Genomic DNA, 17,154 nt, shown 5'->3' with positions numbered 1-17,154 from the left:
CGGCTCTCCTTCCTTGCATTGGGTTGCTTTTGGCTGGGGGGATATGCTAATAAGTTATGCTAATGAGCTCCACCACCTATTTTTCTACAAAATGACCCCCGGACGTGAGAATATGAGAATTTATGAATGCTGATCCATCTCAATTGATTTCTCCTAGCTGCTTGATACGCCACGGCAATGCCGAGACGCCGGAGACGCCGCGGGACATGTCGCCCCACTCGGAGAGCTCCAACTCCACCACCCACAGCATCTGCGGTGAGAAAGGGGCAGGAAACCCAGAGCCGGTGGGGAGGAAGGCAGACGGCGTGGGGGATGCGTTTCCGAACAACCGTGAAGTCTCCGGTTTTCAGATCTGCGTCTTAGTCATATAGCGAGGAGGCATTGCCGCGTCCGAGCACGGGAAACGGCATGCAATTTTAATTACAGTTGATGCATTAGGCACTTAACCTACTGACCTGAATCCCGGAAAAGTTCTCTGAAGAACGTAAGAATCGCCTTGCTGGGTCAGCTGGATGGTCCACTTAGCTCAGTCTTCTGTCTCCAGTGCTGGCAGCCGGCTGAGAGCTGTCAACACAACGCCTGCCGGGACATCGCTATCTTCTTCTGTTTGTCCTTGTCATTTGGCAATGAAAGGCATTCTGTCTCTTGACCCAGGCCTGCCACTAGGCAAACTAGATGATCGCCTAGGGCGCTCGCCTTCTGGGGGTGCCAAATTGGGCACCTCCCATGTGACTCGGTGATGTTATCAATGGGGGGGGCACCAGATGTTAGCCTAAGGTGCTGGACAGTCTAGAGCCAGCTCTGGTCATGGAAATTCCATGGGATTTTTATAAGAAGAAGAAGAATTGCAGATTTATACCCCGCTCTTCTGCCTGAATCAGAGACTCAGAGTGGCTTACATTCTCCTATGTCTTCTCCCCCCACAACAGACACCCTGTGAGGTGGGGGCAGATTTATACCCCGCCCTTCTCCCTGAATCAGAGACTCAGAGCGGCTTACAATCTCCTATATCTTCGCCCCACAAAACAGACACTCTGTGAGGTGGGGGCAAATTTATACCCCACCCTTCTCCCTGAATCAGAGTGGCTTACAATCTCCTATATCTTCTCCCCCCCACAACAGACACCCTGTGAGGTGGGTAGGGCTGAGAGGGCTCTCACAGCAGCTGCCCTTTCAAGGACAGAGACTCAGAGCGGCTTACAATCTCCTATATCTTCTCCCCCGCCACAACAGACACCCTGTGAGGTGGGGGCAGATTTATAACCCACCCTTCTCCCTGAATCAGAGACTCAGAGCAGCTTACAATCTCCTATGTCTTCTCCCCCCACAACAGACACCCGGTGAGGTGGGTGGGGCTGAGAGGGCTCTCACAGCAGCTGCCCTTTCAAGGAAACTTGCATGAGTGAACGTACCTCCGTGTTGACAAAAACGCGCCTTGCACACAGAAATCCAGCATGTCAGGGAGGTGGGCTAGGCTTCTGCTTGCAGCCTGAAGTAGGAGAGTTTCTGTGAGCCTCAGAAAGGCTTCCTAATGAAGGAGGCCAAACAGTGATGGTCTCTGCCTGACATTCCCTTAGGTGGCTTCTCGGAGACGTATGCGGCGTTGTGTGACTACAACGGGCACTCTTGCCGAGAGGAGGTCCAGTGGTAAGTTCTCACCTTCAGGGGCACAAGGAGCAACTAGAGTTGGTTGTCCAGCTGCGCCATCCAGTCCAACGTTTCGTCACAGAGTGGCCAAAAAAACCCAGGTGCCATCAGGAGATCCACCAGTGGGGCCAGGACACTAGAAGTCCTCCCACTGTTGCCCCTCCATTACCAAGAATACAGAGCATCACCTGCCCCAGACACAAGAATATAAGAGAAGCCATGCTGGATCAGGCCAATGCCCCATTCAGTCCAACACTCTTGTGTCATAAAGTGACCAAAAAAACCCAGGTGCCATCAGGAGGTCCACCAGTAGGGCCAGGATAATAATTCCATGCTGGGAATTCTTAGGAAGGGAATTGAAAACAAATCAGCCAGTATCATAATGCCCCTGTATAAATCGATGGTGCGGTCTCATTTGGAATACTGTGTACAATTCTGGTCTCCGCACCTCAAAAAGGATAGTATAGCATTGGAAAAAGTCCGGAAAAGGGCAACTAGAATGATTAAAGGGTTGGAACACTTTCCCTATGAAGAAAGGTTAAAACGCTTGGGGCTCTTTAGCTTGGAGAAACGTCGACTGCGGGGTGACATGAGAGAGGTTTACAAGATTATGCATGGGATGGAGAAAGCAGAGAAAGAAGTCCTTTTCTCCCTTTCTCACAATACAAGAACTCGTGAGCATTCGATGAAATTGCTGAGCAGACAGGTTAAAACGGATAAAAGGAAGTACTTCTTCACCCAAAGGGTGATTAACATGTGGAATTCACTGCCACAGGAGGTGGTGGCAGCTATAAGCTTAGTCAGCTTTAAGAGGGGATTGGATAAAAATATGGAGCAGAGGTCCATCAGTGGCTATTAGCCACAGTGTGGATATATATATGTATGTGTGTATATATATAATTTTTGGGGCCACTGTGTAACACAGAGTGTTGGACTGGATGGGCCATTGGCCTGATCCAACATGACGTCTCTTATGTTCAGGACACTAGAAGTTCTCCCACTGTTGCTCCTCCCCTCAGCACCAAGAATACAGAGCATCATTGCCCCTGACAGAGAGTTCCAACGATACCCACAGTGGCTAATAGCCACTGATGGATCTCTACTCCATATGTTTATCCAATCCCCTCTTGAAGCTGTCTATGCTTGTAGCCGCCACCACCTTCTGTGGCAGTGAATTCCACGTGTGAATCACCCTTTGGGTGAAGAAGGACTTCCTTTTATCCGTTTTAACCTGTCTGCTCAGCAATTTCATCGAATGCCCACGAGTTCTTGTATTGTGAGAAAGGGAGAAAAGGACTTCTTTCTCCATCTTCTCTATGCCAGCATAATCTTGTAAAACCTCGATTATGTCACCCCTTAGTCATCGTTTCTTTCAAGCTAAAGAGCCCCGAGTGCTCTTAACCTTTCAGTTCTTCTCCAGACTGAACATTCCCCAGGTCCCTTAGCCTTTCCTCATTGGACTTTGTCAAAAACAGCACCTTAAACTGGTCTCAGATGACGATTAGCCTGTGTGTAGCAGTAGAAAAGAGCGAGTGTCCGGGAGCACCTTAAAGGCTAACAAAATTTGTGATAGGGCATGAGCTTTCGTGAGTCACTGTATCTGAAGAAGTGAGAAATGACTCATGAAACCTCATGTTTTACCACACAATTTGTTAGACTCCCACATAAAATGTTACCGTTTCTGGGGGGAAATGGCTACAGAAATAAGCAATTTGGCTGCTTTGTTGACGTTTTTTTGCTCCCACTCACCAGGGGAAAAGTGACTGGATGGTGATATCTTCACCTCAGGGTTTATATGCATTGCCTCTGAAAAGAAATAAAGAGGGCCTCCTCCCTCAGGAGGAAACCCAGGGCCCGTTCACTGAGGGGAGGTCGGAGAGATGTTGTGAGGAGATTTCCCCCTTGGCTGGAGATGTGGAGCATGGGGTTCAGTCTCTCCTGCTAGGGGTGGTAGATGGGTTTCATGTCTTGATTTCACAGGGAGGTTGTCAAAGCCCACCTCCCATCCCCCTCTGGTTTCTCTCTATCCTTTCTGCCTCTCCTGTTCCAGGATGTCGACACGATTTATCACTCCGAAGACAATCGGGAGTTCAACCTGCTCGATTTCTGTCACCTGGAGAGTAGGTGAGAAGCAACAATGGAGGATGCCCACCTCAAAAGCTCAACCACTTCCCTTCAGTTCCAAAATATTCTCTAAATATTGAGTGGGATGCTGTCAGGTTTCTGAACTTGCCTCCATGGAATATTCTGGACTTCCTTGAAGCGGCGACTGAGAGGCTGGGCTACAAAATAAGAAGTCCTAGGTTCAAATCTCTTCTAAGCCACAAATTCACTAGGGGGCTTTAGACAAGCCTTTGACAGTCCTGTCCCCAGTGTGGGGGATAATAATATTGAGCTGAATACATCTCTGTAGGGAATAATAGAGTTCCCAGCAGACATTTCCCTCCAAACCAGGGGATCTCCTGCCTCCACCTGGGGATTGGCAACCCTACAGAGTGGGGATTCGAACCTAGTTCTCCCAGATCCTAATCTGACACTTTAACCACTGATCCGGATCAGGACTACAGTGTGGGGAATGGAGCTAAGCCTGTTCTCCATTTTCCTGGCCCAAAACAATCCCACGAGGCCACAGTTTGCACAACTGAACAAACAGGACTTGCGTGTTTGTCCCGAAGGAGCAGACGACAGGCTTTGAGAATTGTTTTGGGTCAGGAAGATGCCAGAAGGAAGGCTTAAATTCCTCTCCCCCCCCCCCCCCCCGGGCTGCAGTCCTCTTCCCACACTTTTCTGACACACTTTCCCCATCTCCTCTGTCTTCTCCCCTCACAGGGACCTGGCGCTGATCGTGGCTGCTCTGGCTTACAACCAGTGGTTCACCAAAATCTACTGCAAAGACCTGCGGTTGGTATGTCCTCCCCAGTGGCGCCGGCTTTTTCCTCAGGATCCTGGGCCTGTGTCCCCTTCATCTGCTGGCGGCCTCAGCACCCTCGGAAGCCCTTTCCAGGGTCTCCTAGCCTGCAGGCAAACTGGGAAGACCTGAAAGCCATAGCTCCCTTTTCCAAAATCCAGGACTTCTCGATTCCAATCCAGAAACTGTTTTCCCCTGATCTAAAGTCACGTGTGTTAGGAGCCCCGTGGCGCAGAGTGGTAAAGCTGCAGTACTGCAGTCCAAGCTTTGCTCACAGTTTGAGTTCGATCCCAGCGGAAGCGGGATACAGGGAGCCGGCTCGAGGTTGACTCAGCCTTCCATCCTTCCGAGGTCGGCTTCTTACAGGGTGGTTTGCCCTTGCCTTCCCCAGTCATCTACACTTTCCCCCCAGCAAGCTGGGGACTCATTTGACCGACCTCGGAAGGATGGAAGGCTGAGTCAACCTCGAGCCAGCTACCTGAAAACCCAGCTTCCGCCGGGGGATCGAACTCAGGTTGTGAGCCGAGCTTAGGACCGCAGTACTGCAGCTTTAACAGCCCTCCCTAGTTGCTCATTTATTTTAAATTCTTCCTCTTCTGTTCTTCTGCTTTGAAAAAGAAAGGACCACAAAGCTGGGGACTCATTTGACTGACCTCGGAAGGATAGAAGGCTGAGTCAACCCTGGGCCAGCTACCTGAACCAGCTTCCGCTGGGATAGAACTCAGGTCATGAGCAGAGAGTTCAGATCACAGAACCGCAGTACTGCTGCTTTACCACTCTGCACCACGGGGCCGCTTTACCTTTAAAGTCACCTGTAAATTCTGACAAACTAAGGCCAGATTGTCTACAGATTGACTTTATGTTGTAATACCTCATGGATCTGCAAACTCCAAGCCACGCCTCCCCCCTCCCCTCAAGCTTTCCTCCTCCGCTTTCCTCACGTCTGCGTTTTTCTTCTTTCTGCAGGGCTCGGAGGTAGCCGAGCAAGTCCTGCACACAGTTAGCAAGTCACACCACCTGGAGGAGCTGGTCCTGGACAACGCGGGGTTAAAAACGTGAGGCTTTGCCCACATCTTTGACATTCGGGATTCAGTTTGCAAAGGCCTTGGTGGCCCTGATTCAGGACAGAAAGAGGGGGGGATATAAAGTGTGTAAGTACGTAAAATATAAGGTGAGTTTCCTGCATTGTGCAGGGGGTTGAAGAAGAAGGAAAAGATGATATTGAATTTATATCCTGCCCTCCACTTCGAAGAGTCTCAGAGCGGCTCACAATCTCCTTTACCTTCCCCCCCCCCACAACAGACACCCTGTGAGGTAGATGAAGATATTGGATTTATATCCCACCCTCCACTCCGAAGAGTCTCAGAGCGGCTCACAATCTCCTTTCCTTCCTCCCCCACACAGACACCCTGTGAGGTAGATGAAGAGATTGGATTTATATCCCACCCTCCACTCCGGAGAGTCTGAGTGGCTCACAATCTCCTTTCCCTTCCTCCCCCACAACAGACACCCTGTGAAGTGGGTGGGGCTGGAGAGGGCTCTCACAGCAGCTGCCCTTTCAAGGACAACCTCTGCCAGAGCTCTGGCTGACCCAAGGCCATTCTAGCAGGTGCAAGTGGATTAGTGGGGAAGCAAACCCGGTTCTCCCAGATAAGTTGGCCTAGATAACCTTGGAGATCCCTTCCAATTCTAGGATTCTGTGATTCTAAGATTAGAAAGTTTGACATGGAATGCCATGGTTGGGACATTCCAGTGTTCCTTGGGTGTATTTCATGCAAATTTGGGTTGTAGACATCAAGAGCCGTACACTAGATTCTATGGGTCGGAAGGCAATCATTTGTGTGAGCTTTCGGGATTTTGAACCCGCATTCTAGAAAGTTCCAAATGATTTCAATAATTCTCAGGAAATTCCATTCTCCCTCGCCTTTGGACCCTGCTCCAAGACAGGCTCTAGCTGAGACTTCAACTCTGTTATAGAATAAAACAGGAGTCCTCAGACTTGTCAAGCCCGTGGCCGCTTTCGGAATGCTGACGCAGGGTGGTGAGCGCAACCGCAAAATGGCTGCCACAGGGGGCGGAGTCAGTCATAAAACACCAGGGAGTGAAATTATGTATCCCTTTAATGATCACTGTTCAGCGCTACAGGTAGAACTTCCGTTTCACAGGGTGCCTTTTAAAAGGAACGTATTATTTAATAATCATTCCCAAGACACAAGCAGAAACTCATTCAGTGACAATCGTTACACTGTGGTGGCGGCTGTTCTTGAAGCAACTTTGACAAACCCTGCCCAGCCAATCAGATTGCCAAGGGCCATTTAGAAGCCTTGCTGGACAAAAGCCCCAGCCAGCCCAGCTCGCTTTCTAAATACACTCGGTGGGCACTAAGAATGGGGTCAGGCACCTCAGCACCCTTGGGCACTCGTTGGGGATCCCGGTATAAATGCTTAGTTGCTGCAGGACCTGCCTGAGCCAGTTTGGTGTAATGGTTAAGTGTGCAGACTCTTATCTGGGAGAACCGGGTTTGATTCCCCACTCCTCCACTTGCACCTGCTGGAATGGCCTTGGGTCAGCCATAGCTCTGGCAGAGGTTGTCCTTGAAAGGGCAGCAGCTGTGAGAGCCCTCTCAGCCCCACCCACCTCACAGGGTGTCTGTTGTGGGGGAGGAAGGTAAAGGAGATTGTGAGCCGCTCTGAGACTCTTTGGAGGGGAGGGCGGAATATAAATCCAATATCTTCATCTACCTCACAGGGTGTCTGTTATGGGGGAGGAAGGTAAAGGAGATTGTGAGCCGCTCTGAGACTCTTCGGAGCGGAGGGCGGGATATAAATCCAATATCTTCATCTACCTCACAGGGTGTCTGTTATGGGGGAGGAAGGTAGAGGAGATGGAGAGCCGCTCTGAGACTCTTCGGAGTGGAGGGCGGGATATAAATCCAATATCTTCATCTACCTCACAGGGTGTCTGTTGTGGGGGATGAAGGGAAAGGAGATTGTGAGCCGCTCTGAGACTCTGTCCTTGAAAGGGCAGCTGCTGTGAGTGCCCTCTCAGCCCCACCCACCTCACCGGATTTATCTGTTGTGGGGGGAGACGATATAGGAGATTGTGAGTCGCTCTGAGTCTCTGATTCAGAGAGAAGGGTGGGGTATAAATCTGTAGTCTTCTTCTTCTTACTTTCCTGGCAAGGGAGACACCATGATCAGAAAGGTGGTTTTCCCAGGGTGAAGCTCATCTATTGCATTCTGGGTGTCCTGACCCCTGCGATTTCCCCAAGTACGAGAATCTCGACTGCATAATTTGTGGTAGTGGGAGACTGCATTCGCGCTTTCCCCTAAAAGTATTGAGAGCCGGTTTGGTGTAGCAGTTAAGTGCGCAGACTCTTATCTGAGAGAACCGGGTTTGATTCCCCACTCCTCCACTTGCAGCTGCTGGAATGGCCTTGGGTCAGCCATAGCTCTCGCAGGAGTTGTCCTTGAAAGGGCAGCTTCTGTCAGAGGTCTCTCAGCCCACCCATCTCTCAGGGTATCTGTTGTGGGGGAGGAAGGGAAAGGAGATTGTAGGCTGCTCTTTGACTCTGTCCTTGAAAGGGCATCTTCTGTGAGAGCTCTCTCAGTCCCACTTGCCTCACAGGGTGTCTGTTGTGGGGGAGAAAGGGAAAGGAGATTGTAGGCTGCTCTGAGACTCTGTCCTTGAAAGGGCAGCTGCTGGGAGAGCTCCTCAGTCCCACCCACCTCACAGGGTGTCTGTTGTGGGGGGGGGGGGAGATAAAGGAGATTGTGAGCTGCTCTGAGACTTTCTCCTTGAAAGGGCAGCTGCTGGGAGAGCTCTTTCAGCCCCACCCACCTCACAGGGTGTCTGTTGTGGGGAGAGGGGGAAGATAAAGGAGATTGCGACTGCTCTGAGATTCAAAGTATAGGGCGGGATATAAATCCAACATCATCATCATCTTCTTCTACTACTTCTCTCCGTGCAGAGATTTTGCCTTGAAACTCACCTGTGTCCTGGCGGAGAACCCAAACACAGCCCTCCACGCCCTGACGCTCTCCCACAACCCACTGGAGGACAAAGGTGAGGGGTGTCTAGTGGGGGCTTGACGAATCCTGGTGGACTGTCCCACCGTGAAAGGGCCTCTGGACTGTTTGCTGACCACTCCCCACGTGCCTCTGTCCCTCTCAACAGGTCTCAGCGCCCTGAGTCAGCAGCTGTTGTGTTTCCACAAAGGCCTCAGCAAACTTTGCCTTTCCAAGACCAGCATCACCGCTAAAGGTAGGATTGGGGCTTTGGAGTGAAGTGGACAGACCAAGGGCCCTGGGAAGAGGTCGGCATTCTTCAGACAGAATAAATTACTTAAACCAGGGGTGGCCGCATAGAATAAATGTCATACGTTTGAGAGCCATAAGACATCAACGTCAGACGTTTGAGAGCTGGGAGGGAGAGAGGAAGGAAGATAGATGGTGGGAGGGAGAGGTGGAAAGAAAGCAACTTTAAATGCATTCTCCAAGCCGTTGCCTGGCTTGGCTTGGAGAAGTAATTTAAAGACAGAAATGCCTTCTCCACACCGGCCAATGAGGAACTAGGGGCTGTGAGAAGAAGATGATGATATTGGATTTATATCCCACCCTCCACTCCGAGGAGTCTCAGAGTGGCTCACAATCTCCTTTCCCTTCCTCCCCCACAACAGACACCCTGTGAGGTAGATGAAGATATTGGATTTATATCCCGCCCTCCACTCCGAAGAGTCTCAGAGCGGCTCACAATCTCCTTTCCCTTCCTCCCGCATAACAGACACCCTGTGAGGTAGATGAAGATATTGGATTTATATCCTGCCCTCCACTCCGAAGAGTCTCAGAGCGGCTCACAATCTCCTTTCCCTTCCTCTGCCATAACAGACACCCTGTGAGGTAGAGGAAGATATTGGATTTATATCCCGCCCTCCACTCCGGAGAGTCTCAGAGCGGCTCACAATCTCCTTTCCCTTCCTCCCCCACCACAGACACCCTGTGAGGTGGGTGGGGCTGGAGAGGGCTCTCACAGCAGCTGCCCTTCCAAGGACAACCTCTGCCAGAGCTATGGCTGACCCAAGGCCATGCTAGCAGGTGCAAGTGGAGGAGTGGGGAACCAAACCCGGTTCTCCCAGATAAGAGTCCGCACATTTAACCACTACACCAAACTGGCTCTCCACAATAAGTGTGAAAGGCCTCACAATATGTGTGAAAGAGCCATATGTGGCTCCTGAGTTGCAGTTTGGCCATCCCCTGACCTAAACCAAGACCAGCATGTACACTGGAATTTTTGCATGGTTCATTTAGCTTTTGCTAACTTCTAGGAGAGACGGCTACTGGCCATTGGAAAGTTTTGTTCATCCTAGCCTTGTCTTTTGAGACTTCCCATGCGTGCCTTATGCTTTCTGAAACCTGAACCCTCGTGAGGACTAGAAACTTGTCCTTTTTAAACACAATGCGAGCTGAGGTTTTTAGGATACTGAATCTGCTGCTGATTTCGGTGATTAGAACCCTGTGATTGTGAGTTTGTAGAGCCTAGGCACTGCTGCAGTTAGGTTAACCAGCAAACAATGGAATATTAGATTAGCAGAATGCTCAAGGCGTATGGCACACGGGAATTCCCTGGTGTACGCATGCACCACTGTGGAAATAAAGTTCCACACGAGGCTTTTTATCTTTGCAGCTCCGTTCTAGACATGATAGGGATAGGATTCTAATCTTATCTAACTAGCTAGGATGGGTAGAAATGCAGGAAGCGTGGCCTGCTCTCATGGAAGCAAAATGGAGAGAGAAGAGAGAGAAGACATCATAAGAACATCAGAGAAGCCATGTTGGATCAGGCCAGTGGCCCATCCAGTCCAACACTCTGTGTCACATAAGAACATAAGGGGAGCCATGTTGGATCAGGCCAAGGGCCCATCCAGTCCAACGCTCTGTGTCACATAAGAACATAAGGGGAGCCATGTTGGATCAGGCCAGTGGCCCATCCAGTCCAACACTCTTGTGTCACATAAGAACATAAGAGAAGCCATGTTGGATCAGGCCAATGGCCCATCCAGTCCAACACTCTGTGTCACACAGTGGCAAAAAACCCCAAGTGCCATCAAGAGGTCCACCAGTGGGGCTAGAAGCACTTCCACTGTGCGCACCCCCCAAGCATAAGAATACAGAACATCACTGCCCCAGACAGAGAGTTCCACCAATAAGCTGTGGCTAATAACCACTGATGGACCTCTACTCTATATGCTTATCCATTCCCCTTTTGAAGCTGTCTATGCTTGTAGCCGCCACCACCTCCTGTGGCAGTGAATTCCACATGTTAATCACCCTTTGGGTGAAGAAGTACTTCCTTTTATCAATTCTAACCCGACTGCTCATCAATTTCATTTAATGCCCACGAGTTCTTGTATTGTGAGGAACGGAGAAAAGTACCGTATTTTTCGGTCCATAGGACGCACCGGACCATAAGACGCACCCCCCTCCATTTTGTTTCGCTGCCTCATTTTGGCTCGTTTTGCTGCCTCTGCCTCCGCCGGCTCATCTTCCCGCCCCCCGAAGAGGCGGAGGCCGGGCGAGGGCGCTGAGGTGGCGTTAGAAGCCACAGAGGCGGCGCTTTGACCGTCTCCTGGCTTCTCCTTTCTTCCCCCTCGCTGCCAAGGGGGAAGAGCCTTTGCGACATGGCCTCCGAAGAGGCTCGTTTTGCTGCCTCTGCCTCCGCCGGCTCTTTTTCCCGCCCCCCGAAGAGGCGGAGGCCGGGCGAGGGCGCTGAGGTGGCGCTAGAAGCCACAGAGGCGGCGCTTCGTCCGTCTCCTGGCTTCTCCTTTCTTCCCCCTTGCTGCCAAGGGGGAAGAGCCTTTGCAACATGGCCTCCAAAGAGGCTCGTTTTGCTGCCTCTGCCTCCACCGGCTCTTCTTCCTGCCCCCCGGAAGAGGCGGAGGCCGGGCGAGGGTGCTGAGGCGGCGCATTGAAGCCACGGAGCCGGCGCTTCGTCTGTCTCCTGGCTTCTCCTCCCTGCCTCGCCATCTTCGCAATGATAGAGGAGGATGAGGGGGCGGCGGCAGACCAGCCGGCGGCGCAACCAGCAGCGGAAGCCGGCAAGGCGAGAGCGAGACCAGCGGGGCCCGGCCGTTGCCTGCCAAGGTGAACTCTTTTTTCCCTTATTCGCTCCATAAGACGCACCCACTTTCCCCCCCACTTTTTTGGGGTGAAAAAGTGCGTCTTATGGTGCGAAAAATACGGTACTTCTTTCGCTACCTTCTCCATCCCATGCATAATCTTGTAAACCTCTTATTATGTCACCCTGCAGTCGACGTTTCTCCAGGCTAAAGAGCCCCAAGCGTTTTAACCTTTCTTCATAGGGAAAGTGTTCCAACCCTTTAATCATTCTAGTTGCCCTTTTCTGCACTTTCTCCAATGCTATAATATCCTTTTTGAGGTGCGGCGACCAGAACTGCACACAGTACTCCAAATGAGACCGCACCATCGATTTATACAGGGGCATTATGATACCGGCCGATTTGTTTTCAGTTCCCTTCCTAATAATTCCCAGCATGGCGTTGGCCTTTTTTTATTGCAATCGCACACTGTCTTGACATTTTCAGTGAGTTTTCTACCATGACCCTAAGATCTCTCTCTTGGTCAGTCTCTGCCAGCTGGATGGAAGGAAGGAAGGAAGGAAGGAAGGAAGATTTCCTAAGAGTGGCAATCTGCACATCAATGGGACAGCTTCTGAGCAGTAGACAGGAAGGAATGCACAAGTCCTGACCTGTCTTATTACTCTGACTCTCTGTAGTTCCCTCTGAGGCTAAGAGACAGCGCAGAGTCCTTCACTTCCAATGACAAAAGCTATTCAGTGTACTGGACTCTCGATTTGGAAGACCTTGTGTTCAAATCTCAGTTATAGGGTGAGACTCACCTTAGACAAGCTCGCTCTCTCTCTCTTCCCCCCCCCCCACTTGTTCTGTTTTGTAAGATGTGTGCATGTGACAGATTTCCATCCTGCCTCGTTTTAAAGCAATGGGGAGGCTTTCAGCGAAACAGAGAACAGGGCCTTTCCACTTGTGGTAGGTAGTGGCCGGTGTCACTTGCCAGGTCACAGCGCATGAAGTGTTGGGCAGAGCTGCTTGCCTGCCGAAGCTTTCCTCGATAACAGCACAGGAGCCTGGTCTCTGCTGCCCATGGTAGCCTTGATAGGGCAGACATGATAGGGCAGGGGTGTCAAATGTGTGGCCCATGGGATGAATCAGGCTCCCGGAGGGGCTCCTATCAGGCCTATAAACGGGTCTGCTTCCTTCTCTCTTTCTCTTTCTTCTTGCTGTGTCACAGTTCGGTTTGCCAGGATTTCTCAATTGCACAGAAGCTACAGAGCAAAGCCTCTTTTTCCCCCATTGGCTGAGAGCCAGTTTGGTGTAGTGGTTAAGTGTGCGGACTCTTATCTGGGAGAACTGGGTTTGATTCCCCACTCCTCCACTTGCACCTGCTGGCATGGCCTTGGGTCAGCCATCGCTCTCGCAGAGCTGTCCTTGAAAGGGCAGCTGCTGTGAGAGCCCTCTCAGCCCCACCCACCTCCCAGGGTGTCTGTTGTGGGGGAGGAAGGGAAAGGAGATTGTAAGCCACTCTGAGTCTCTGTCCTTGAAAGGGCAGCTGCTGTGAGAACCCTCTCAGCTCTACGCACCTCACAGGGTGTCTGTTGTGGGGGGAGAAGATATTGGAGATTGTAAGCCTCTCTGAGTCTCTGTGCTTGAAAGGGCAGCTGCTGTGAGAACCCTCTAAGCTCCACCCACCTCATAGGGTTCTGTTGTGGGGGGAGAAGATATAGGAGATTGTAAGCCGTTCTGAGTCTCTGTCCTTGAAAGGGCAGCTGCTGTGAGAGTCCTCTCATCTCCACCCACCTCCCAGGGTGTCTGTTGTGGGGGGAGAAGATATAGGAGATTGTAAGCCGCTCTGAGTCTCTGTCCTTGAAAGGGCAGCTGCTGTGAGAGCCCTCTCAGCTCCACCCACCTCCCAGGGTGTCTGTTGTGGGGGGAGAAGATATAGGAGATTGTAAGCCGCTCTGAGTCTCTGTCCTTCAAAGGGCAGCTGCTGTGAGAGTCCTCTCAGCTCCACCCACCTCCCAGGGTGTCTGTTGTGGGGGGAGAAGATATAGGAGATTGTAAGCCGCTTTGAGTCTCTGATTCAGAGAGAAGAGCGGGGTATAAATCTATAATTCTTCTTCTCTCTTGGGGAGGAAGCGGGGGGGGGAATAGCTTGCTTTGATACGGATCACAATATTTCAAGAGTGCTAATATTTTAAGCATGTTTTATTTTAGGTCTTTTTTTAAAAAAAAAAATCTATAATTGTGTTTGTCTATGTCCTTTATAAAGTTTATATCTCCGCTACCTGGCATTATATTTTATGACGCATGTGGCCCGGCCCGACAAGGTCTCATTTGTGTCAGTTCCGCCCCTCACAACAAATTGAGTTTGACTCCCCTGCGATAGAGATTTCCCTCGTGGTGTTGTCGTGCATGAGGAAAGGATGGCCAAGTGGAACACAATGGTAAAATGGCACAAACAGTAAGTAACGCTGTGTCTGTCCCTTTTCCTGGCCAGGACTCGCCATTCTGTGCCAGACACTGGGTGCCAACCCGGCTTTCACCAGTACCCTCCGCCATCTTGACCTAAGCAAGAATCCGGGACTGCTGGGGACCGAGGAAGCAAATGTGAGTGGCTGCTGCATTAGGTACCAGAGCTCCAATCCTATTGGGACCTCCAGTTACTTTTGGAATTACGATATAACATGGTGGGCGGGGCCACAAAATGGCTGCCACAGGAGGTGGAGCCAGCCGCAAGATGGCTGCTGCAGCTTACTGTCCTTCATACAGGGAAGGTGCTGAGGTGGCAGCTGCTGCCAAAGTAATGTTTTTAAAATATGCACAGCCCATCAGTTCTCCAGTGGCCAATCAGAAGCCTCCTAGGCAAAAAGACCCCCCCCCGGCCCCACCCAGACCGGTTTCGCACTAGACCTTTAATCCTGGTTTATCTCTGTCCCCAAGCTGACATTTTACACTAAAATCAGAGAATCATAGAGTCATAAAGTTGCTTTATCTGAGTCCATGATTCTGGGGAGGAATGGTGGCTCAGTGGTAGAGCATCTGCTTGGGAAGCAGAACGTCCCAGGTTCAATCCCTGGCATCTCCAAAAAAGGGTCCAGGCAAATAGGTGTGAAAAACCTCAGCTTGAGACCCTGGAGAGCCGCTGCCAGTCTGAGAAGACAATACTGACTTTGATGGACCAGGGGTCTGATTCAGTATAAGGCAGCTTCATATGTTCATTGCAGAATGCCAGTTTGGGGACAGGGCTAAACCAGGATTAAAGATCTAGTGTGAAATTGGTCCCGACTTCTCAAAACACTTGGTGGGCACCAGGTCTTTTTTTGTAGCAGGAGCTCCTTTGCATATTAGGCCACACACCCCTGATGTAGCCAATCCTCCTGGAGCTTACAAAAGGCTCTGTCAGAAGAGCCTTGCAAGCTCTTGGAGGATTGGCTACATTGGGGGGGGGGGGTGGCCTAATATGCAAAGGAGCCCCTGCTAGAATTCCAAGCTCTTGGAGGATTGGCTACATCAGGGGGTGTGTGGCCAAGGAGCCCCTGCTAGAATTCCAAGCTCTTGGAGGATTGGCTACATCAAGGGGTGTGTGGCCAAGGAGCCCCTGCTAGAATTCCAAGCTCTTGGAGGATTGGCTACATCAGGGGGTGTGTGGCCAAGGAGCCCCTGCTAGAATTCCAAGCTCTTGGAGGATTGGCTACATCGGGGGGGGGGGTGGCCTAATATGCAAAGGAGTTCCTGCTACAAAAAAAGCCCCAGTGGCACCATGTTGAGGGACCCCTAGTTTAGGACATAGGCCTGTGCCTACACGGGAGTCTTGCTAGAAGCAACGGTGGCACCTCTACGGAGGACGCAGAGTTGGTCTGGCCGTTGACAGGTCACAAGAGGTCTTACATACTGGGCCGTGAAAAAGCGTTCACCCAGAGCAGCTTGACTCTCGGGGCCCGAGGTCGTCCCTGGGCCTTGCATAGCCTCACGGTTTACCCCTCCGTTTCCTTCTCCTTTCCCCTGCAGGGCTTCTATTCCTTCTTGGCCCAGCCCAACGCTTTGGTTCACTTGGACTTGTCCTCCACAGACTGTGCAGTGGATGCAGTAAGGTTTTAAGAGGCGGGGCGTTGCGAGGGTGGCATGTTGTGGAAGAGCTGGCAGGAGGGGTGGACATTAATTCTCCTCTCGGCGTGGGTCTTCTTGTCTCTTCTCTCCCTTTAGCTGTTCGGGGCACTCCTGCATGGCTGTTGCCCGCGGCTTAGCTACCTCAACCTCGCACGGAACACTTTCTCCCACCGGTAAGGAATTGGCGTCTCTTTGCTTTTGGTGGTGCAGCTAGGGTTGCCAGCCTCCAGGTAGGGCCTGGAGATCTCCTGGAATAACAGCTGATCTCCAGAGTACGGAGATGGGTTCCCCGGAGAAAATGGCAGCTTCGGAGAGTAGACTCTGTAACATTGTGCCGTACAGATACTATCTGCTCCACAAGCTTTTTCTGTTTTGTTTGGGGCTCCCTCCGTTACACCTCTTTTCTGCCCCATGGTGCAGAGTGGCAAAGCTGCAGTACTGCAGTCTGAGCTCTCTGCTCATGACCTGAGTTCGATCCTGGCGGAAGCTGGGTTCAGGTAGCCTGCTCAAGGTCGACTCAGCCTTCCATCCTTCCGAGGTCGGTAAAATGAGTCCCCAGCTTGCTGGGGGGAAAGCATGGATGACTGGGGAAAGCAGTGGCAAACCACCCCATAAAAAGTCTGCAGTGAAAATGTTGTGATCCTATGTCATCCCAGAGCTGGAAACGACTGGTGCTTGCACAGGGGACCACCTTTACCTTTTTTATATGTCTTTGTGCGTGTTTTAGTTCTGATTATAATTGTTTCAGTGGGGTTTGTTTTGGAGAGGGTTAGCGTTAATGATTTTAAATGTGATTTTATTATGAATGCTTTAATTTGTTGGCGACCCTTGTGAAGGCCAGAAAGGTGGGATATAAAATTTTGTAAATAATAATAAACTCTGCCGTCCCCAGGCTCCATCCACATAACCTCTAGGGATTTCCCAACCTGGAGGTGGAAACCCCACCTCTACCCTGACTTCCCTTTCTCTGACTCAGCCAAAATGTAACCCTGGAAACACTTTTCGGGTGAGCCTTTGAATTCCCGTGGCGACTTATCACAGGGAGGGGCTCTCTTGACTGTCCGTTCGATCAAAAAAGCTTGTTTGGTGGGTATATGAGATAGAGGGCCTTTTTCGGTGACAGCCCCCAGAATGATGGAATATGCTTCCCATAAAGGTGCACTTGCCCCTCTCGCTTTCAGCGTTCAGGAGATAGTTGAAGATGGTTTTGTTTAGGACTGCGTTTGCTCAGGTTTACTAGCAAATCAGAGTTGTGATTTTAACTTTTAACTACTTTTAAATGTATTTTTTTTTTAAAAAATGTATTATCTGTGTGATAAACCACCTTGAGCTTTCTTAGAAGGGTGATTAACATGTGGAATTCACTGCCACAGGAAGTGGCAGCGGCTACAAGCATAGA

At 50.9% G+C, this 17,154-nt stretch overlaps 2 protein-coding genes and 1 non-coding gene across 3 annotated transcripts in view; 2 read left to right on the top strand and 1 right to left on the bottom strand.

The window, feature by feature from the left end:
• The window catches only part of LOC132583743 (dehydrogenase/reductase SDR family member 4-like), a 206,255-nt gene that overhangs the window by 83,911 nt on the left and 105,190 nt on the right, over positions 1–17,154 (bottom strand). The gene's annotated exons all lie outside the window — the stretch shown is intronic.
• The window catches only part of CARMIL3 (capping protein regulator and myosin 1 linker 3), an 80,642-nt gene that overhangs the window by 13,365 nt on the left and 50,123 nt on the right, over positions 1–17,154 (top strand). Inside the window, exons 6-15 of the mRNA XM_060256513.1 lie at positions 158–255; positions 1,578–1,648; positions 3,698–3,771; positions 4,477–4,552; positions 5,522–5,610; positions 8,526–8,620; positions 8,732–8,818; positions 14,146–14,255; positions 15,657–15,734; positions 15,852–15,928. Coding sequence (XP_060112496.1) covers positions 158–255; positions 1,578–1,648; positions 3,698–3,771; positions 4,477–4,552; positions 5,522–5,610; positions 8,526–8,620; positions 8,732–8,818; positions 14,146–14,255; positions 15,657–15,734; positions 15,852–15,928 — 855 coding nt within the window. The remainder of the gene's footprint in view (positions 1–157; positions 256–1,577; positions 1,649–3,697; positions 3,772–4,476; positions 4,553–5,521; positions 5,611–8,525; positions 8,621–8,731; positions 8,819–14,145; positions 14,256–15,656; positions 15,735–15,851; positions 15,929–17,154) is intronic.
• Positions 7,723–7,886, top strand: LOC132584900 (U1 spliceosomal RNA). Its single transcript, XR_009556278.1, has one exon. It is a non-coding gene; the product is annotated as a U1 spliceosomal RNA (small nuclear RNA).

This window comes from Heteronotia binoei, chromosome 15 (assembly GCF_032191835.1).
Source record: "Heteronotia binoei isolate CCM8104 ecotype False Entrance Well chromosome 15, APGP_CSIRO_Hbin_v1, whole genome shotgun sequence".
In the NCBI taxonomy this organism is placed as follows: domain Eukaryota; kingdom Metazoa; phylum Chordata; class Lepidosauria; order Squamata; family Gekkonidae; genus Heteronotia; species Heteronotia binoei.
Note: the sequence above shows the minus strand (reverse complement) of the source record. Positions and strands in the feature narration are given on the sequence as shown.